Source organism: Nerophis ophidion, linkage group LG08, assembly GCF_033978795.1.
Source record: "Nerophis ophidion isolate RoL-2023_Sa linkage group LG08, RoL_Noph_v1.0, whole genome shotgun sequence".
Lineage (NCBI taxonomy): Eukaryota > Metazoa > Chordata > Actinopteri > Syngnathiformes > Syngnathidae > Nerophis > Nerophis ophidion.
This window is the reverse complement of record NC_084618.1, coordinates 20952256-20975295: the sequence shown is the minus strand read 5'-3', so window position 1 is coordinate 20975295 and position 23040 is coordinate 20952256. Positions and strand designations below refer to the sequence as shown.

Genomic DNA, 23040 nt, shown 5'->3' with positions numbered 1-23040 from the left:
TCGTCAATTATCTTTTAACTGAGCTCATAGAGTAGCTTTTAGTTTAGGTCTGAATTGAGCTCTTATCTTAGCTTTTATCTAAGCTCAAATCTTAGCGCTTCGCTTAGCTTTTAGCTTAGCTTTTACCTGAGCTTTTAGCTTAGCTCTTACAAGAGCTCTTATCTTAGTTCTTTGCTTAACTTTTACGTAAAATATTATTTAAGATCTCAGATTAGCTTTTATTTTAGCCCTCAATTTAACTGTCTATCTTATCTCTCAACTTAACGCTTCGTCCAGCTCTTAGCTTAACCTTTTTCTGAGATCAAATCTTACCTTTGCTTTTAGTTTAGCTCTTCAATTGTCTTTTAACTGAGCTAATAGAGTAGCTTTTAGCTTAGGTCTGAGTTGAGCTCTTATCTTAGCTTTTATTTAAGCTCTAATCTTAGCGCTTCGCTTAGCTATTACCTTAGCTTTTACATGAGCTCTTATCTTAGTTATTTGCTTAACTTTTACCTAAAATATTACCTCAGATCTCAGATTAGCTTTTATTTTAGCCCTCAATTTAGCTTTCTATTTTATCTCTCAATTTAGCGCTTCGTCCAGCTCTTAGCTTAAACTTTTTCTGAGATCAAATCTTACCTTAGCTTTTAGCCTAGCTCTTCAATTATCTTTTAACTGAGCTCATAAAGTAGCTTTTAGCTTAGGTCTGAATTGAGATCTTAGCTTTTATTCAAGCTCAAATCTTAGTGCTTCGCTTAGCTATTAGCTTAGCTTTTACCTGAGCTTTTGGCTTAGCTCTTAGATGAACCCTTATCTTAGTTCTTTGCTTAACTTTTACCTAAAACATTATTTCAGATCACAGATTAGCTTTTATTTTAGCCCCCAATTTACCTTTCTATCTTATCTCTCAACTTAGCGCTTCGTCCAGCTCTTAGCTTAAACTTTTTCTGAGGTCAAATCTTACCTTAGCTTTTATTTAGCTCGTCAATTATCTTTTAACTGAGCTCATAGAGTAGCTTTTATCTTAGGTCTGAATTGAGCTTTTATTTTAGCTTTTATTTAAACTCTAATCTTAGCGCTTCGCTTAGCTATTAGCTTAGCTTTTGCCTTAGCTCTTAGATGAGCTATTATCTTAGTTATTCGCTTAACTTTCACCTAAAATATTATTTCAGATCTCAGATTAGCTTTCATTTTAGTCCTCAATTTAGCTTTCTATTTTATCTCTCATCTTAGCGATTCACCCAACTCTTAGCTTCACCTTTTTCCGACAAAAATGTGCCTAGTCTCAGAAAAGGTTGAAAACCACTCTTCTATGACATCCATCAATCAAAACCAATTGGGTTCTTGCTTGAACAGGCGATCCAAACCGGAGCGTGATGGTCCGAGACTAGATACAACGCACTTAGTACCTCATCCTTAAACCTGTGTTTTTTCCACCCGGGTCTTGATGGTCTTCTTCATCTTTTTTGGGGCGGCGATCCCTCGTACTCGGCGTAGAGGACTTAATCACAGCGAGGCCGGCCCGCGCTGATTAAACGGGACAATGGCGCTCCGTGGAGGGAAGCACGGCGGCGAGTTTGTTTTCACTTTCATGCGCACTCTGCTTATCTCCGTCTGACCAGCTCATTACCACGGCTTTGAGGCCCACTTTGAAATTGCCTCTCTTCTATTAGCGCGCACACACACACACACACACACACAGTTTACACAGCTGGAAATAAAGCAGGCTTAACGATGATAAAATTGATGCCCGAGATTTGATTATTTTAAGATGCAAGTTAAGGACCAGAGAAGTTGCTTTCTCACGGTCTGACCTTCATAAATGAAGAATGCATTAAGTATCCGTTCAAAAAGACTCCTGTTATTTGTATTTTTCTGAGAGATGGCGACATTGTGGATTGAAAACGTGTTACCCTTCACATGGGAAGTTAGGTTAAAAGGGATTTTAGTCAAAGGTAGATCCACTATGGACTGGACTCTCACACTATTATGTAAGATCAACTATGGACTGGACTCTCACAATTATGTTAGATCCACTATGGACTGGACTCTCACTATTATGTTAGATCCACTATGGACTGGACTCTCACTATTATGTTAGATCCACTTTGGACTGGACTCTCATACTATTATGTTAGATCCACTATGGACTCGACTCTCATACTATTATGTTAGATCCACTATGGACTGGACTCTCACTATTATGTTAGATCCCCTTTGGACTGGACTCTCATACTATTATGTTAGATCCACTATGGACTGGACTCTCATACTATTATGTTAGATCCACTATGGACTGGACTCTCACAATCATGTTAGATCCACTATGGACTGGACTCTCACTATTATGTTCGATCCACTATGGACTGGACTTTCCCACTATTATATCAGATCCACCATGGACTGGACTCTCACTATTATGTCAAATCCACTATGGATTGGACTCTCTCACTATTATGTTATATCCACTAAGGACTGGACTCTCTCACTATTATGTTAATTCCACTATGGACTGGACTCTCACTATTATGTTCGATCCACTATGGACTGGACTTTCCCACTATTATATCAGATCCACTACGGACTGGACTCTCACTATTATGTCAAATCCACTATGGATTGGACTCTCTCACTATTATGTTAGATCCACTATGGACTGGACTCTCTCACTATTATGTTAATTCCACTATGGACTGGACTCTCTCACTATTATGTCAGATGCACTATGGACTGGACTCTCACTATTATGTCAGATGCACTATGGACTGGACTTTCCCAATATTATGCTAGACCCACTCGACGTCCATTGCACCGGTCTCCCCTAGAGGGCGGGGAGGTCACCCACATCTGCGGTCCTCTCCAAGGTTTCTCATTGTCATCCGACACATCTATGTATTTATCCATCCATCCATCCATTCTTCTATCATCTATCCATCCATCCACAACCGCACATTATTATAATTATTGATATAATTACTGGGAGGTGAGGGGAGCAGTGGGCAGCAGCAGTTGACGCGCCCGGGAATAATTTCTGGTGATTTAACCCCCAATTCCAACCCTTGATGCTGAGTGCCAATCAAGAAGGTAATGGCTCCCATTTTTATAGTCTTTGGTATGACTCGGCCGGGGTTTTAACTCACGACCTACCGATCTCAGTACGGACACTCTAAATGGCAACAGCGGAGGATGCATGTGCATGCACGAGCCAGTCTGCCCCACAACAAGAGGAAAGGGGAAAAAGAAGGACTTTATTGACTACAGCCTGGACTAGAGTGGCGGACTCGCGCAAAGCACTTTTGGGTTCAATCATACCATATATGGAGATATCCGCTGATGTCACACTTGGGACAAATGACACAAAAGGCTCGTTAGGAGGAAGTATGAAGAAAGGCAAGATTGTTTTATAAATATCCCTGTCAAAGTTTGTTGTTGACAATCCCCAAGATGCAGAGAAGGAGGCAGGCATTGAGTAGGAAAACATGATGTAAATTAAAATACTAGAACAACAACAAACAAAAGGGTACCAACAAAAGGCGCGCACGGAGCGGATAACAAACTTGGCTATGAACAAACAAACTTGAAGCAGGGAACAAAAGACAGTAAGCTACAAACAGCCACCGAATATAGCTTACCGCTACGCTGCAATGACACGACCAGTAGAAACGACAAGTAGAAATGACATTGACATGACACGGCACTAAAATAATCCAGCTCTGACTGGAGGAGAAAACAGGTCTAAATAGGTACGGGCTGATTGACACCAGGTGTGGCCAGGTGCCAATCAGCCGCAACTGAGGGGATACAGCACTCAGGGAGACAAACAGGAAACTGAACCAAAATAAGAGTGCTGACAGGAACTAAAGACAGGAAATACGACACACACACACAGAGGAAAAACTAAAACACAACCAAACTGTCAGGGGCAAGCCTGACAAACTTTGCGGTTTTCTTTCACATTTACGGGATTTTTGCAGATCCCAAATACACAAAAACAGGTACCAATTGGTCAGAAAAGTTGGTTTTGCATAATCGGTGCCCTTTATACAAAGTAGCACAATGCTACACCGCCCAAAATGGGTGAAGGAAACGTTTGTGCACCCACGCATGTTGTCCTCTGGTCTGTGATTTGTAAATCAAAAGGTTCGTACCACGATTCTTTCGTGAATCGAGCTTCCACTGTATGCACATCTTTCTGCTGTAACTCCGAAGTTTAGTTTGACTTCAGAGGCATACATCTTCCAAAAGAAAAAAAACTCCATCCTTGAAGGTCCCACTGCATGTTAAAAATAGCACTTGTGAATGTGTCTGTCTACTTCCAACTTGTGATCGGTCTTTGGGAGGGTTGCTGATGCAGCAGCTGTCACGGTGAAGCAGGCATATATCAGATGTGCAGTCTGACTTTACAAGTCATCCTTCAGTCCGTGGCAAAGATCAGTCCCTGAAGATGTGTCCAAGTTGGCACATTTGCATTTTACATGCCTGCCTACACACACACACACAAACACACACTCTCTCTCTCACACACACACACACACACACACACACACACACACACACACACACACTGGTTATCATTTGAAATGGGGACCGAGTTTTTGATCAGAACTTGTGGGGACCACCCTTTCTAAAGGTTGTGGAGGCATTAAAAAAAATGTGTAAAATGGCCACTGCCCAGTTACCTCATACACGTCTTTAAATCTCTGGATTGATGAAGTAATGTGCTGATCAGTGTTACTGGAGACCCTGGGGAAAAATAATTAATATGGTTCATGGGGACCAAATTTGAATCATTTTGCATAATTCACACAAATTTGTTTGTGACTACTGAGGACCATTTTAAAAAATTAATAAACAATTTAAATTAAATAGGACATGATCCTCAGAATACAAAACATCAATAACAACAACCCTAAAATACATCTTCAGAATGGATCTGACAATCATTTAAAAAGGGTTCCCTTTAGGGGACCTGGTTTTTTTGTCCCCATACCGTCAGAGGTCCCCTAAAGAAGACTGTTTAAACACATCGATGTCCCCATTAAGTAAGCATTGGCAGAACACACGCGCACACTCACTCACACACACAGACACACACACACACGGATCAGTCCCTGAAGATGTGTCCAAGTTGGCACATTTGCATTTTACATGCCTGCCTACACACACACACACACACACTCTCTCTCTCTCACACACACACACACACACACACACACACACACACACACACACACACTGGTTATCATTTGAAATGGGGACCGAGTTTTTGATCAGAACTTGTGGGGACCACCCTTTCTAAAGGTTGTGGAGGCATTAAAAAAATGTGTAAAATGGCCACTGCCCAGTTACCTCATACACGTCTTTAAATCTCTGGATTGATGACGTAATGTGCTGATCAGTGTTACTGGAGACCCTGGGGAAAAATAATTAATATGGTTCATGGGGACCAAATTTGAATCATTTTGCATAATTCACACAAATTTGTTTGTGACTACTGAGGACCATTTTAAAAAATTAATAAACAATTTAAATTAAATAGGACATGATCCTCAGAATACAAAACATCAATAACAACAACCCTAAAATACATCTTCAGAATGGATCTGACAATCATTTAAAAAGGGTTCCCTTTAGGGGACCTGGTTTTTTTGTCCCCATACCGTCAGAGGTCCCCTAAAGAAGACTGTGTAAACACATCGATGTCCCCATTAAGTAAGCATTGGCAGAACACACGCGCACACTCACTCACACACACAGACACACACACACACACACACACACACACACACTGGTTATCATTTGAAATGGGGACCAAGTTTCTGATCAGAACTTGTGGGGACCACCCTTTCTAAAGGTTGTGGAGGCATAAAAAAAATGTGTAAAATGCCCACTGCCCAGTTAGCTCATACACGTCTTTAAATCTCTGGATTGATGAAGTAATGTGCTGATCAGTCTTAGTGAAGACCCTGGGGAAAAATAATTAATATGGTTCATGGGGACCAAATTTGAATCATTTTGCATAATTCACACACATTTGTTCGTGACTACTGAGGACCATTGAAAGTTTTTTATAAAAAATTCAAATTAATTAGGACATGATCCTCAGAATACAGAACATCGGTAACAACATTCCTACAATACATCTTCAGAATGGATCTGACGATCATTTAAAAAGGGTTCCCTTTAGGGGACCTGTTTTTTTTTGTCCCCCTACCATCAGAGGTACCCTAAAGGTGACTGTGTAAACACATCGATGTCCCCATTAAGTAAGCATTGCCAGAACACACGCGCACACTCACACACACACACACACACACACACACACACACACACACACACACACACACACACACACACACACACACAAACACACACACATATTCTTGTATTTCTGACCTTATTGAGACCTCCGAAAAATTTCAACCTCTTTAGGACCACCCTTTCTATATATATATACACATATATATACACATATATAAATATATATATATATATATACATACACATATATAAATATATTTAAAAATATATACATGGTATGCCAATATAAAAAACGCTTGTGAAAAAGGAGTTGTATTTTCACAGGGAAAACCTAGAATTTTTTGTAGTATTACAATAAAAGTCATAAATTTACTAACGCAAGTCAAAATTTTATGAGAAAAACTCAACATTTTTGCAACATTATGATAAAAGTTGTCAGTTTTTCTCAATAACAGTGGCAATTTTACAAGAAAACACACACATGTTCTTGTATATCAGACCTTCTTGAGACCTGAGAAAAATGCCAACCTCTTTAGTTAGGACCACCCTTTATATATATATATATATATATATATATATATATATATATATATATTTTATATATATACCGTATTTCCTTGACTTACCGCCGGGGCGCTAATTAATTTAAAACCTCTTCTCACTCCTGCGCTTACCAAAGGCATGCGGTAAAAGTAAGCATGCGCTTCATATTTTAAAATCTCTTCTCACTCCGGCACTTACCAAAGGTATGCAGTGAAAATTTGAGTGTGATGGAAGCTTAGACCTTAAATCCTACTGACGCTCACCTTTCCTCTCCCTTATCTCTCCTGCTTGCTTCTTTGTTTTGTCTTGTCTTAACTTTCTTGTTGCCTCTTTTTGCACTGCTCTCCAAGTCTAAACATTGGAACTATTTAACTGGCCTCAACAAAATTGACGAGATCTTGGGTTTGGGGGAACCTGCTGTCGTGACGAAGCGGTTGTTGCTGGACACACGACGGACTCTTGGGAGAAGAAGGAGTGCCGCGTGCCTGGCGACCCTTTTCTGTCGAGGACGTGAAGATATCCACCTATTGAGAATTATGACAACAGGACATCTGCTGATTGAAGTAAGCGTTGCTCTAGTTTGTCAACAAATTGGAAGTTGCTGGCAGTCTTCAAAGTACCCCAAAGCTGCCACAAATGATTGGAGGATGCGGGAAGAACTGTGGATTACATCGGACTGTCTACCCCGCAGTTTTTGAAAACCAGTCATAGACAATTTTAGAGTGAAAAGCAATATTTTTTTTTAACTCATACAAATCTTTTTAACTGGGATTTTTTTTCCCTGGCTTCGAGACTCTCCCGAAGATCACTGCAGGTAGACACAACAAACTCTGTTTTTTGTCTCTCATGGACACACACCTGTTGTTGTGAACTTTGGACTAGGGACGGAAAATACATCAAGGCCGCGGAACAGAGAAGTGAAGTGAAGTGAATTATATTTATATAGCGCTTTTCTCTTGTGACTCAAAGCGCTTTACATAGTGACACCCAAAATCTAAGTTACATTTAAACCAGTGTGGGTGGTACTGGGAGCAGGTGGGTAAAGTGTCTTGCCCAAGGACACAACGGCAGTGACTAGGATGGCGGAAGCGGGAATCGAACCTGCAACCCTCAAGTTGCTGGCACGGCCACTCTACCAACCGAGCTATGCCGCCCCAAGAGACACACTATGGGCTTATACACACACACACACAAACACAAAAAAATATATACGCCACACATACACCCTCCTGTCCCCCAATCCAACGCCCTCGACGCAATCCCGTAGGGGTGATGAATGGATGGTCAGCGCCTGAGAGCTGCGGCCTACCACCATGACCTTGAACTACCTTCATATCTCGAGATGTATGTTGTAATACGTATATGTGCTTTGCTATGGAGGTTTTTTCTCACTCCGAACTGGGCCCCCTTAGGAGCTCAGTCTGGATTGTATTTTTTTACTCATCCTTCCCCAGCGTTGACCTTTTTCCCATCTTTTACGGGGCGCCTTATGGCGACCCATCAGCGTGCTTGTTCTGTAACCCTGTACACTGTTTGTTTGTCCAATCTTGAACAGGTTTGTGCTGAAAACAAATTTCCGTTGTACTTGTGCAATGACAATAAAGACCTACCTACTTACTTGTTATTTCATATGTTGACTACAGGGGGAGCCCTCATTTTGATAGATTTCACCACCAAATGAGATATTCTGTATTAGATGCAACGGTTTTCCTATTGGGACCATGATTTCGGTCCTAACTTGTTCTCGATCCTCACATGGACGAAACTTTTCCTTGTTGATGTCTCAAGAAGGCTAGAAATACAAGAACACACACACACACACACGTCCTACATGCAAAGATTACTCGGATTGAGCGACTGATTAAACCGGAAAAAACATCTGCTGTTTAATCGTAGTTTTTGACAGAACTTGATGTGTGTGTTTGTTTTTTTTTTCTTCCGTTTCATCAGGCTGGATGAAAGCGAGGCAAGCTTCAAACCCAAGTTGTCCGCCGTCGAATTCCAGCGTCTTCTTTTCAACGTGACAGCTCTGCACATCAGCAACGCGGGGGGACCCGACTGTAAGTCAGCCCCTTACCCTTTGTAGGCCCAGGAAACCACATTAGTTTTCACCTGGTACCATCTCACAAAAATCTCCCCAAGCACTACCAACAATATTTGCTATTAGTTTTAGCCTGTGTAAATGGTAAATAACAACAAAATACAATGATATGCAAATCCTTTTCAACCTATATTTAATTGAATCGACCGCAAAGACAATATATTTATCCTTCAAACTGGTAAACTTTAAGTTTTGCAAATATTAGCTCATTTGGAATTGGACGCCTGCAACATGTTTCCAAAAAAAGCTGGCACAAGTGGCAAAAAAGACGGAGAATGTTGAGGAATGCTCGTCAAACTGCCGCGATCCGCGACTCGGATCTTCACATGTTTATTTTTCCATCTTTGTTCTCATTCTCCGTTTGATCCCGTTTATTTCCCGTTGAGTCCATCACCATGGTTACTTATTAGTTTCAGCTGTTACTCCCGGTTCCTGCGCACCTGTTCTCTGCTAATCACCTTCCCTTTATAAGCCAGCCTCTTCTGTTTATTCTTTCTGGGACGCAACGTAACGTCTCGCTAGCTCATTAGCTCAGCCACCTAGTCATCTTTAGCTCACATGCCAATCATCTTTGTTTTTACTTTTCATGCCTTCGTGCCAAGTCTTAGTTCTTTATATTTCCTAGCTTTCACGCTAGCGTCTTTTGTTTCCCTTTTTATATGCTCCAGTGTTTTTGTTCAGAGCTCCCCTTTTGTTAGATCCTACCTTTGTTGTGTTCTTCGTTTGACGCATCTACGAGGGAATCGAACCCGCTACCACGATGCCGAACCGGCGTTAAACAAACGCTTATTTGGAACATCCCACAGGTGAACAGGCTGATTGGGAACAGGTGGGTGCCATGGTTGGGTATGAAAAGCAGCTTCCAGGAAATGCTCAGTCGGGACGAGGGTCACCACTTTGTGAGCAAATGTGTGAGCAAAAACGTCCGGCAGTTTAAGAACATTTCTCAACGAGCTATTGCAAGGAGTTTAGGGATTTCACCATCTACGGGTCCGTAATATCGTCAAAAGGTTCAGGAAATCTGGGAAAATTGCACGTAAGCGATGATATTACAGACCTTGGATCCCTCAGGCGGTACTGCATTAAAAACAGACATCGGTGTGTAAAGGATATCACCACATGGGCTCAGGAACACTTCAGAAAACCACTGTCAGCACCTACGGTTGGTCGCTACATCTGTAAGCGCAAGTTAAAACTCTATTATGCAAAGCCAAACCCATTTATCAACAACACCCAGAAATGTTGCCGGCTAAGCTGGGCCCGAGCTCATCTAAAAAGGACTGATGCAAAGTGGAAAACTGTTTTGTGGTCTGACGAGTCCACATTTCACATTGTTTTTGGAAACCGTGGACGTCGTGTCCTCTGGACCAAAGAGGAAAAGAACCATCCTGATTGTTCTAGGCGCAATGTTGAAAAGCTAGCATCTGTGATGGTGTGGGGGTTTATTAGTGCCCAAGGCATGGGTAACTTACACATCTGTGAAGGCACCATTAATGCTGAAAGGTACATACAGGTTTTGGAGCAACATATGTTGCCATCCAAGCAACGTCTTTTTCATGGACGCCCCTGCTTATTTCAGAAAGACAATGCCAAGCCACATTATGCACGTGTTACAACAGCATGGCTTCAATATACTAGATTGGCCCTGCCTGTAGTCCAGACCTGTCTCCCATTGAAAATGTGTGGCGCTAAATGAAGCGTCAAATACGACTATGCGAAGCGAAAGCCTTTTATCAACAACACCCGGAGCCCGAGTTCAGACATTAAATATCTTGTCTTTGCAGTCTTTTCAATTGAATATAAGTTGAAAAATATTTGCGAATCATTCTATTCTGTTTTTATTTACACAACGTGCCAACTTCACTGCTTTTGGGTTTTGTATTTGCATTGAAAAAAGCAACTTGTCTAAAACACAGGACTTCACTGTGCATGTTGACACCTTAAGAGCAGCAGACGGGAAATCAACATAAAATATGGTATGGGGGTCTATTGGTGCCCAAGGCATGGGCAACTTACACATATGTGAAGGCACCTTTAATGCTGAAAGGTACATACAGGTTTGGAGCAACATATGTTGCCGTTAAAGCAACGTTATTATGGACGCCCCTGCTTATTTCTGCAAGACAATGCCAAGCCACATTATGCACGTGTTACAACAGCATGGTTTCAATATACTAGACTGGCCCTGCCTGTAGTCCAGACCTGTCTCCCATTGAAAATGCGTGGCGTTATATGAAGCGTCAAATACCACTATGCAAAGCGGAAGCCTTTTATCAACAACACCCGTAGCCCGAGTTCAGACATTAAATATCTTGACTTTGCAGTCTTTTCAATTGAATATAAGTTGAAAAATATTTGCAAATCATTGTATTCTGTTTTTGTTTAGGAATTACACAATGTGCCAACTTCATTGTTTTTGAGTTTTGTATTTGCACTGAAAAAAGCAACTTGTCCAAAATACAGAACTTCACTGTGCATGTTGACACTTTGGGAGCAGCAGACGGGAAATCAACATAAAATATGGTATGGGGGTGTATCAGTGCCCAAGGCATGGGTAACTTACACATCTGTGAAGGCACCATATGTTGCCGTTAAAGCAACGTTATTATGGACGCCCCTGCTTATTTCTGCAAGACAATGCCAAGCCACATTATGCACGTGTTACAACAGCATGGCTTCTATATACGCCTGTAGTCCAGACCTGTCTCCCATTGAAAATGCGTGGCGTTATATGAAGCGTCAAATACCACTATGCAAAGCGGAAGCCTTTTATCAACAACACAACACCCGGAGTGGAAAAATATTTGCGGAAAAAAAGAGGACATTTTTTTCCCCCCACCGGCTGGTAAAGACTTCTTAGAGTCCTTGTCTTGTACCTTTTTCATGTGGCGTTTATGACACCACATATTTGAGATCTCATGCATATTCCATCACTTTTGTCTACTGCAGCGCCCACAGAGGCGAGGAAAGCGTTAATGATTTCAACTCTACTCTCAAAGCCATCATCACCGCTGGCCCTGGCCCAAAAAAAAAAATAAAAAAAATACAATCCCATCTCGCCCTCTTAAAAGTTCTCCCTGCCGTTTACAGCGCTATGGTGCCACCTGTCATCATTGCGGCGACAGTGGCAAAAATGGTCTTTAGTCCATAAAGGCGATGATAAAGACTGGTGTAAATCAACGGTTTAACAGGCTCAATGTCCCTCCCGCCAAAGTGATCCAAAATTGATGTGTGGCCCACTGATGGAAATTGTCGTTTCAAGAACTTCGACGGCGATCTCGCGGCGAGGATTGACGGCGTTGGTGTCAAAATGTTGAGGGTGTGAAACGGGGCCCTCGTCGCACACTTGAACGGGCCGGTAAAAAAAAAAATCAGGAGGTAGAAGGCGAGGAAGGACGGGCCCCGCCGTCTTATTAACCCCGCGGTGCTTTCGTTAAAAAAAGCCACGGAATGTCTGGCTGGCTGCTTGTTAGAAGTTACGGTTCGCCCGCCTTTCGTCACTTTGCCTCACATCTGCCTCTCGTTAAGGGCCACAGTTGTCGCATCCGTCTCAACGGACATAATGAAGTTTTTAAAAAAGGCTTAAAAACCCTTCTTTAAAAAAAATTTTTAAAAAAGCTTTGTTTTAGATATATGTATACTAGTTCTAGCTATTAGGCTGTTCTAGTTTTTATGTATTTATTTATTTATTTGATTATTTATTTGTATTTATTTATTTATTTTTGTATTTATTTATCTATTTTTAATAAACTGTAGCACTTTGAGGTTGTTTACTCAATGTGAAGAGCTTTTTACAAATAAAATCCATTATTGTTACAATCATTATAATCAGGGGCGGCCAAACTACTGCCCGCCAGCCAAAAAAAGGCTTAAAAACCCTTCTTTTATTTTATTTTTTTAATATATATGTATACTAGTTCTATCCATAAGGCTGTTCTAATTTATATTTATTCATGTATTTATTTACGTATTTATTTATTTATTTACATATTTATTTATTTATTCATTTTTATTTTATTTTATTATATATATATATTTTTTAATACACTAGCACTTTCAGGTTGTTTACTCAATGTAATGTGCCTTTTACGAATAAAATCCATTATTGTTACAATTATTATAATCAGGGGCGTCCAAACTACTGTCCGCCACCCAAAAAAAGGCTTGAAAACCCTTCTTTTAATTTATTTTTATTTTTTATATATATGTATACTAGTTCTATCTATAAGGCTGTTCTAGTGTTTATTTATTTATTTACGTATTTATTTATTTACCTATTTATTTATTTATTTATTTGTATTTTAATTTATTATTATTTTTTGTTATAGACTGTAGCACTTTCAGGTTGTTTACACAATGTAATGTGCCTTTTACGAATAAAATCCATGATTGTTATTATTATTATAATCGGGGGCGGCCAAACTACTGCCCGCCAGCCCAAAAAAGGCTTAAAAACCCTTCTTTTTTAGAATCCTTTTTTTTAGATATATGTATATTAGTTCTAGCTATTAGGCTGTTCTATTTTTTTTTTTTTTTTAATACAGTGTAGCACTTTGAGGTTGTTTACTCAATGTGAAGTGCTTTTCACAAATGAAATCCATTATTGTTATTATAATCAGGGGCAGCCAAACTACTGCCCGCCAGCCCAAAAAAGGCTTAAAACCCCTTTTTTTTTTTTTTTTGTTATATATATGTATACTAGTTCTATCTATAAGGCTGTTCTAGTTATTTATTTATTTATTTACGTATTTATTTATTTATTTACTTATTTATTTATTCATTCATTTTTATTTTATTTTATTATTATTATTATTTTCATACACTGTAGCACTTTCAGGTTGTTTACACAATGTAATGTGCCTTTTACAAATAAAATACATCATTGTTATTATTATTATAATCAGAAGCGGCCAAACTACTGCAAGCCAGTCAAAAAAAGGCTTAAAACCCCTTATTTTTTTTTATCCTTGTTTTTTTAAGATATGTGTATACTAATTCTAGCTATTAGGCTGCTCTAGTTTTTTTTAGTTATTTATTTATTTACGTATTTATTTATTTATTTACTTATTTGTTCATTTCTATTTTATTTTATTATAAAAAAAATTTAATACACTGTAGCTCTTTCAGGTTGTTTACACAATGTAATGTGCCTTTTACAAATAAAATCCATTATTGTTATTATTATTATAATCAGGGGCGGCCAAACTACTGCCCGCCAGCCAAAAAAAAGGCTTAAAAACCCTTCTTTTTCAAAATCCTTGTTTTTTTAAGATATATGTATACTAGTTCTAGCTATTAGGCTGTTCTTTTTTTTTTTTTTTAATACAGTGTAGCACTTTGAGGTTGTTTACTCAATGTAAAGTGCTTTTTACAAATAAAATCCATTATTGTTGTTATTATTTTAATCAGGGGCGGCCAAACTATTGCCTGCCAGCCAAAAAAAGGCTTAAAAACCCTTCTTTTAAAAAAAATTTTTTTTTAAGATATATGTATACTAATTCTAGCTATTAGGCTGCTCTAGTTTTTTTAGTTATTTATTTATTTATTTATTTATTTATTTATGTATTCATTTATTTATGTATTTATTTATTTATTTACTTATTTGTTCATTTCTATTTTATTTTATTAGAATTTTTTTTTAAATACACTGTAGCTCTTTCAGGTTGTTTACACAATGTAATGTGCCTTTTACAAATAAAATCCATTATTGTTACTATTATTATAATCAGGGGCGGCCAAACTACTGCCCGCCAGCCAAAAAAAGGCTTAAAAGCCCTTCTTTTTCAAAATCCTTTTTTTTAAAGATATATGTATACTAGTTCTAGCTATTGGGCTGTTCTAGTTTCTTTAGTTTTTTTAATACAGTGTAGCACTTTGAGGTTGTTTACTCAATGTAAAGTGCCTTTTACAAATAAAATCCATTATTGTTATTACTATTATAATCAGGGGTGGCCAAACTACTGCCCGCCAGCCAAAAAAAGGCTTAAAAACCCTTCTTTTTAAAAAGCCTTTTTTGGGGGGGGATATATGTATACTAGCTCTAGTGATTAGGCTGTTCTAGTTTTTATTTATTTATTTATTTATTGACATATTTCTATTTATTTCTATTTTTTTTTTTTTTTTTTTTACATTTGTTTTTATTTTTAAATGTATTTTTAATACACTGTAGCACTTTGAGGTTTTTTACTCAACGTAAAGTGCCTTTTATAAATAAAATCCATTATTGTTATTACCATTATAATCAGGGGCGGCCAAACTACTGCCCGCCGGCCAAAAAAAAGGGTTAAAATCCCTTCTTTAAAAAAAAAACCTTTTTTTTAGATATATGTATATTAGTTCTAGCTATTAGGCTGTTCTAATTTTCTATCCATCCATCCATCCATCTATTTTCTACCGCTTTTTCCTTTTTGGGGTGACGGGGGGCGCTGGCGCCTATCTCAGCTACAATCGGGCAGAAGGCGGTGTACACCCTGGACAAGTCGCCGTATTTAGGTTTAGGTTTAGACTACCGCGACTCACTTCTCAGCTGCAGTACTTACAAAATAGTGCTGCTCGGATCCTGATGAAAGTCCGAGGACAAAGCTCCGAATTATGCGAGACCATGGTTTCCGGTCTCGCGGTCTGTGGAATGTTCTCCCTGACCACCTGAGGGCGCCACAGACTGTGAATGATTTTTTAAAAAGGCTTAAAAACCCTTGTCAAAGTTGGGAGACTGGCCGTGGCAGCAATCTGAGGATTACTGGTTCAATCCCAACCCTTCTACCATCCTAGTCACGTTCGTTGTGTCCTTGAGCAAGACACTTCACCCTTGCTCCTGATGGGTCCGGGTTAGCGCTTTGCATGGCAGCTCCCGCCATCAGTGTGTGAATGTGTGTGTGAATGGGTGAATGTGGAAATAGTGTCAAAGCGCTTTGAGTTCCTTAAAAAGGTAGAAAAGCGCTATACAAGTACAACTATTCATTTATTTTATTTATTTGCTAGTGCATCTGCCTCACAATACGAAGGTCCTGAGCCGTCCTGGGTTTAATCCCGGGCTTGATTGGCAACACTAAATTGCCCCTAGTGTCAATGTGAGTGTGAATGTTGTCTGTCTATCTGTGTTGGCCCTGCGATGAGGAGGCGACTTGTCCAGGGTGTACCCGGCCTACCGCCCATATTCGGCTGAGATAGGCTCCAGCGACCCCAAAAGGGACAAGCGGTAGAAAATGGATGGATGGATGGATGGATGGAGTCGAGAGTCCAGCTGATCAATTCCATGCCTGATGTTTAGATTTGGAGGATGGCGCAAAGAAAGAGGCTTCAAAGTCTTAATTCAGTACCTATAAAAGTACCAAATTCAGTACCCATCCCTGACTCTTAGCCTGCATTTAAGTACAAACCCTGTTTCCATATGAGTTGGGAAATTGTGTTAGATGTAAATATAAACAGAATACAATGATTTGCAAATCATTTTCAACCCATATTCAGTTGAATATGCTACAAAGACAACATATTTGATGTTCAAACTGATACTTTTTTTTTTTTTTTTTTCCGCAAATAATCATTAACTTTAGAATTTGATGCCAGCAACACGTGACAAAGAAGTTGGGAAAGGTGGCAAAACATACTGATAAAGTTGAGGAATGCTCATCAAACTCTTATATGGAACATCCCACAGGTGTGCAGGCTAATTGGGAACAGGTGGGTGCCATGATTGGGTATAAAAACAGCTTCCCAAAAAATGCTCAGTCAGGATGGGACGAGGTACACCCCTTTGTCCACAAATGCGTGAGCAAATAGTCAAACAGTTTAAGACAACGTTTCTCAAAGTGCAATTGCAAGAAATTTAGAGATTTCAACATTTACGGTCCATAATATCATCCAAAGGTTCAAATAATCTGGAGAAATCACTCCACGTAAGCGGCATGGCCGGAAACCAACATTGAATGACAGTGACCTTCGATTTTTCAGACGGCACTGTATCAAAAACCGACATCAATCTCTAAAGGATATCACCTCAGGAACACTTCAGAAAACCACTGTCACTAAATACAGTTTGTCGCTACATCTGTAAGTGCAGGTTAAAGCTCTACTATGCAAAGCGAAATACATTTATCAGCAACATCCAGGAAGGCCGCCGGCTTCTCTGGGCCTGAGATCATCTAAGATGGACTGATGCAAAGTGAAAACGTGTTCTGTGGTCTGACAAGTCCACATTTCAAATTGTTTTTGGAAATATTCGACATTGTGTCTGCCGGACTAAAGGGGAAGTGAACTATCCAGACTGTTATCGACGCAAAGTTCAAAAGCCAGCATCTGTGATGGTATGGGGGTGCATTAGTGCCCAAGGCATGGGTAACTTACACATCTGTGAAGGCACCATTAATGCTGAAAGGTACATACAGGTTTGGGAACAACATATGCTGCCATCTGAGCGCCGTCTTTTTCATGGACGCCCCTGCTTATTTCAGCAAGACAATGCCAAGCCACATTAAGCATGTGTTACAACAGCGTGGCTTCGTAAAAAAAAGAGTACGGGTACTTTCCAGGCCCGCATGTCTCCCATGGAAAATGTGTGGCGCATTATGAAGCGTAAAAGACGACAGCGGAGACCCCGGACTGTTGAACGACTGAAGCTCTACATAAAACAAGAATGGGAAAGAATTCCACTTTCAAAGCCTCGACAATTAGTTTCCTCAGTTCCCAAACGTTTATTGAGTGTTGTTTAAAGAAAAGGTGATGTAACACAGCGGTGAGCATGCCCTTTCCCAACTACTTTAGCACGTGTTGCAGCCTTGAAATTCTAAGTTAATTATTATTTGCAAAAATAAATAAAGTTTATGAGTTGTCTTTGTAGTGCATTCAATTGAATATGGGTTGAAAATGATTTGCAAATCATTGTATTCCGTTTATATTTACATTTAACACAATTTCCCAACTCATATGGAAACGGGGTTTGTAAGTAAAAAGCAACGAGAGGAAGTTTAAAAAATCAATCCCAATCAAGACTGGGAAGAGAGAAATACTTTGTATTACCTCTCTTAACTCCTCCTAAGCTAATTTGCCATCCATCTTCTGTCGTCCGATGACAAGACTGGAAAAACAAGCTAATGGAGGAAAACAGAGTGACATTTTGCCTTTATCATTATTCATGGCAGGAAGTCCCTTGTCTCCTCTTCTTCTTCTTTCCACTGGGATGTATTTATTGTCCTGAGCAGATAGTCCTGCCTGGTTGTGGTCATTGGCTTCAAGTCTGATGCTTCTTATAGTCTAAATCGGGGGTCGGCAACCCACGGCTACGGAGCCACATGTGACTCTTTGATCACTCTGATGTGGCTCAGCTGAATTTACGGGGGGGAACGGGTGTGTTGAGGTAGTGTCCATAGGCCAGGTGCAGTTCTGCATGCAAGCAAAAGTTCGACTCCAGGTCTTGTTGAGGAGGGAGGGAGGTCAACAGCGTCCATCATTGAGGCGTCCTCGGGGGTTGTTTTCAGAACAGTCTGCTCCTGTTGTTGCGACGTCAAGGCCATTCTCGAGTCAAATCGTAGATTAGGAATTTTATTTGTCCAGACAAGCCATTGTCTATTCCGTGAGGTTTCCGGTTTTTGGTGACTCTCTCAGAAATCACCCGGGGATAACATTCTCCAATTTTCACCTGGACTACAATTCTGAGGGTGTGCAGTGATGGCAAAGTCGTTAACTTCCTCTAAAACATGTTGTCTTGCCCGCTTTTACGTCACGCGATCTGCGTGTCGACTGGACATTTTATGTTTAGCCTCTGATAAGAAACAAAAGCGACTGCAAGGCATACTTAGTCAAGAGCCATACAGGTTACACTGAGGGTTGTGATATAAACAACTTTAACACTCTTACTAATATGCGCCACACTGTGAACCTACACCAACCAAAATGTCAAACACATTTTGGGAGAACATCGTCACTGTAACACAACATAAACACAGAAGAACAAATACCCAGAATTCCATACATCCCTACTCTTCCGGGCTACATTAGCACCAAACCCCGACCGTCCAACCCCGTTCACCTCAACCGACGCACGGTTGGTTCTAGCAGGATGTCTAATGTAAGCCGGAAGACTGGGATGCATGGGATTCTGGGTATTTGTCCTTTTGTGTTTGTTGTTTTACAGTGCCGATGTTCTCCAAAAATGTGTTTGTCATTCTTGTTTGGTGTGGGTTCACAATGTGGCGCATATTAGTAAGAGTGTTAAAGTTGTTTATATCACAACCCTCAGTGTAACCTGTATGGCTCTTGACTAAGTATGCCTTGCAATCGTTTGAGTGTGTCAGCAGAAGCCTCGGAAGACATGTGACCGGGCTGGCAAGCTAACTGGACGTGTTCTAGAGGGCGTCAAAGGCAGTTTCATAGGTTGCCCTTATTATTGTTAATCGAGGGAAATTCTGCAAACATTCGCTAGTCTCTTGGAACATTCGGGATGGTTGGCTGATAAACAGCATTCTTAAAAAACTTGCGGGCCCCACTATCTTAAAATGTTCATATTAAGGTTCGGGCCGCGTGTCTGAGACCTCTGGTTTATACATAGCACAAAGTAAAAACTCTTTGTGTAGTGTTATTTCATTTTAAATTTCAAAATAGTTTTGTGCCTCCCATTGTTTTCTTTATTTTGTGAAACAGGTCAAAAGGGCTCTTTGAGGGGTAAAGGTTGCCGACCCCCGGCCTAAATAAACCACGTGGTTCAACTGGTAGAGTGGAGGGTTTCCGGGTTCCATTCCAGCTCCTGCCATCCTAGCCACGGCCGTTGTGTCCTTGGGCAAGAGACGCCCCCCACCCTGCTCCCAGTGCCGCTCACACTGATGTATGAATGTGTATGAATGGTGGTTTTGGGGACTGTAGGACACATCTTACCACTAACAGCAACACAAGTAAGGACCTGAGTCAAGTTCCCATTTCCCGCCCTTGTCTCCAGACACGTCCCAGCTGGCCGAAGTGCGTCTGACTTCTGCTTCTCCCGCCACCGACGCTGCCTCCGGCCCCCCAGCTCCATGGGTGGAATCCTGTTCCTGTCCCATCGGTTTTGGCGGCCAGTTCTGCGAGCGATGCGGCCCGGACTTCACCAGGGAGTTCCCCGGCGCTGGACCTTTCTCCGCCTGCGTGCCCTGCAACTGCCACCAGCATGGAACTTGCCACCTGGAGACGGGTAAGGTTTTGAACACGATCAACACATGTTAGTTTCCAAAAAGTGTCCAGAAAGACGAGAAAAACTATTTGTCGCTGGTTGCTTTTTGAGAAAGACCTTCAGGCTAAATCTAGAGCTACAAAGCTGCTCGGTCGGCAACTCTCACCCCCATTGCTTTGTCTTCTTATTCTCTGGAAGACCAGGTGACTATGAGGTGTGTTGAAAAGTTACGATTCCTTCAACAACCTATGAGTCGGATAGGGTGACCCGGCTCAGATGGTAGAGCAGCTGTCCAGAAAAGTGAAGGTTCGTGGTATCAACCCAGCTTCCGTTTAGTTCGCCGTGTCCTTGAGCCAGAACCATCCATCCATTGCTACCGCTTATTCCCTTTGGGGTCGTGGGGGGCGCTGGTGCCTATCTCAGCTACAATTGGGCGAAAGGTGGTGTACACCCTGGACAAGTCCCCACCTCATCGCAGCTAGAGCCAGAACTTCCAGACACATTGTTCCCAGTGCCACTCACACTTAGAGATCGGTACCGAGTCCGGTACTTTTATTTGGCACAGACCATCCACCCATCCATTTTTTACCGCTTGTCCCTGTATGGGTCGCGGGGTGTTCTAGAACCTATCTCAGCTGCATTCGGACGGTAGGAGGGGTACACCCTGAACAGGTCGCCGACCAATTTACGTAAAATCCACCTTGTTACGGTTCCTGGGTTGTGTGTCAGGTCACACCCGGTTCATGGTCACCCCCAATTGGTTTGTCTTCTTATTCTCTGGGAGACCAGGTGACTGTGAAGTGTGTTAAAAAGTTACGATTCCTTCAACAACTTATGAGTCGTATAGGGTGACATGGCTCAGATGGTAGAGCAGCTGTCCAGAAAAGTGGGGGTTCATGGTATCGACCCAGCTTCCGTTTAGTTCGCTGTGTCCTTAAGCCAGAACCTCCACACACATTTTTCCCAGTGCCAAACGCACTTAGAGATCGGTACAGAGTGCGGTACTTTTTTTTGGCACAGACCATCCATCCATCCATTTCCTGCCGCTTGTCCCCTTAGGGGTCACGGGGGGTCTAGATCCTATCTCAGCTGCATTCGGACTGTAGGAGGGGTACACCCTAGACAGGTCGCCGATCAATTTAGGTAAAATCCACCGTGTTACGGTTCCTGGGTTGTGTGTCGGGTCACGCCTGGTTGCCGGTCACCCCCATTGCTTTGTTTTCTTATTCTCTGGAAGACCAGGTGACTATGAGGTGTGTTAAAAAGTTACGATTCCTTTAACAACTTATGAGTCGTATAGGGTGACCCGGCTCAGATGGTAGAGCAGCTGTCCAGAAAAGTGAAGGTTCGTGGTATCAACCCAGCTTCCGTTTAGTTCGCCGTGTCCTTGAGCCAGAACCATCCATCCATTGCTACCGCTTATTCCCTTTGGGGTCGCGGGGGGCGCTGGTGCCTATCTCAGCTACAATTGGGCGAAAGGTGGTGTACACCCTGGACAAGTCCCCACCTCATCGCAGCTAGAGCCAGAACTTCCAGACACATTGTTCCCAGTGCCACTCACACTTAGAGATGGGTACCGAGTCCGGTACTTTTATTTGGCACGAACCATCCATCCATCCATTTTTTACCGCGTGTCCCTTTATGGGTATGCGGGGTGTTCTAGAACCTATCTCAGCTGCATTCGGACGGTAGGAAAGGTACACCCTGAAAAGGTCGCTGACCAATTTACGTAAAATCCACCTTGTTACGGTTCCTGGGTTGTGTGTCAGGTCACACCCGGTTCATGGTCATCCCCAATTGGTTTGTCTTCTTATTCTGTGGGAGACCAGGTGACTATGAAGTGTGTTAAAAAGTTACGATTCCTTCAACAACTTATGAGTCGTATAGGGTGACATGGCTCAGATGGTAGAGCAGCTGTCCAGAAAAGTGAGGGTTCATGGTATCGACCCAGCTTCCGTTTAGTTCGCCGTGTCCTTGAGCCAGAACCATCCATCATCCATTTCTACCGCTTATTCCCTTTGGGGTCGCGGGGGGCGCTGGTGCCTATCTCAGCTACAATTGGGCGAAAGGTGGTGTACACCCTGGACAAGTCCCCACCTCATCGCAGCTAGAGCCAGAACTTCCAGACACATTGTTCCCAGTACCACTCACACTTAGAGATGGGTACCATGTCCGGTACTTTTATTTGGCACAGACCATCCATCCATCCATTTTTTTACCGCTTGTCCCTTTATGGGTACGCGGGGTGTTCTAGAACCTATCTCAGCTGCATTCGGACGGTAGGAAAGGTACACCCTGAACAGGTCGCCGACCAATTTACGTAAAACCCACCGTGTTACGGTTCCTGGGTTGTGTGTCAGGTCACACCCGGTTCATGGTCACCCCCAATTGGTTTGTCTTCTTATTCTCTGGGAGACCAGGTGACTATGAAGTGTGTTAAAAAGTTACGATTCCTTCAACAACTTGTGAGTCGTATAGGGTGACATGGCTCGGATGGTAGAGCAGCTGTCCAGAAAAGTGAGGGTTCATGGTATCGACCCAGCTTCCGTTTAGTTCGCCGTGTCCTTGAGCCAGAACCTACACACTCATTGTTCCCAGTGCCAAACGCACTTAGAGATCGGTACCGAGTCCGGTACTTTTATTTGGCACAGACCATCCATCTATCCATCCATTTCCTACCACTTGTCCCTTCAGGGGTAGCAGGGGGGTTCTAGAGCCTATCTCAGCTGCATTCGGACGGTAGGAAAGGTACACCCTGAACAGGTCGCCGACCAAGTTACGTAAAATCCACCTTGTTACGGTTCCTGGGTTGTGTGTCGGGTCACGCCCGGTTGCCGGTCTCGGTACTTGGCGATCTAAGAGACTGGACTCAGCCAAATTTAACGCTAGGTAGTAGGTAAGTACAAATAAATTAAACTTAGAAAATGCTCCAACGTGAGTAAAGTAAGGCTCAACTTTTGTAATGCTACTGATTAGCATTAGCGATTTTACATGGCGTTTTCAGCACTTCCAAATGTTT

At 41.6% G+C, this 23040-nt stretch overlaps 1 protein-coding gene across 1 annotated transcript in view; it reads left to right on the top strand.

The window, feature by feature from the left end:
• lamc3 (laminin, gamma 3) overlaps positions 1-23040 on the top strand; it is a 297472-nt gene that overhangs the window by 203586 nt on the left and 70846 nt on the right. Inside the window, 2 exon segments of the mRNA XM_061907982.1 lie at positions 8734-8843; positions 19812-20042. Of these exon segments, the coding sequence (XP_061763966.1) occupies positions 8734-8843; positions 19812-20042 (341 nt within the window).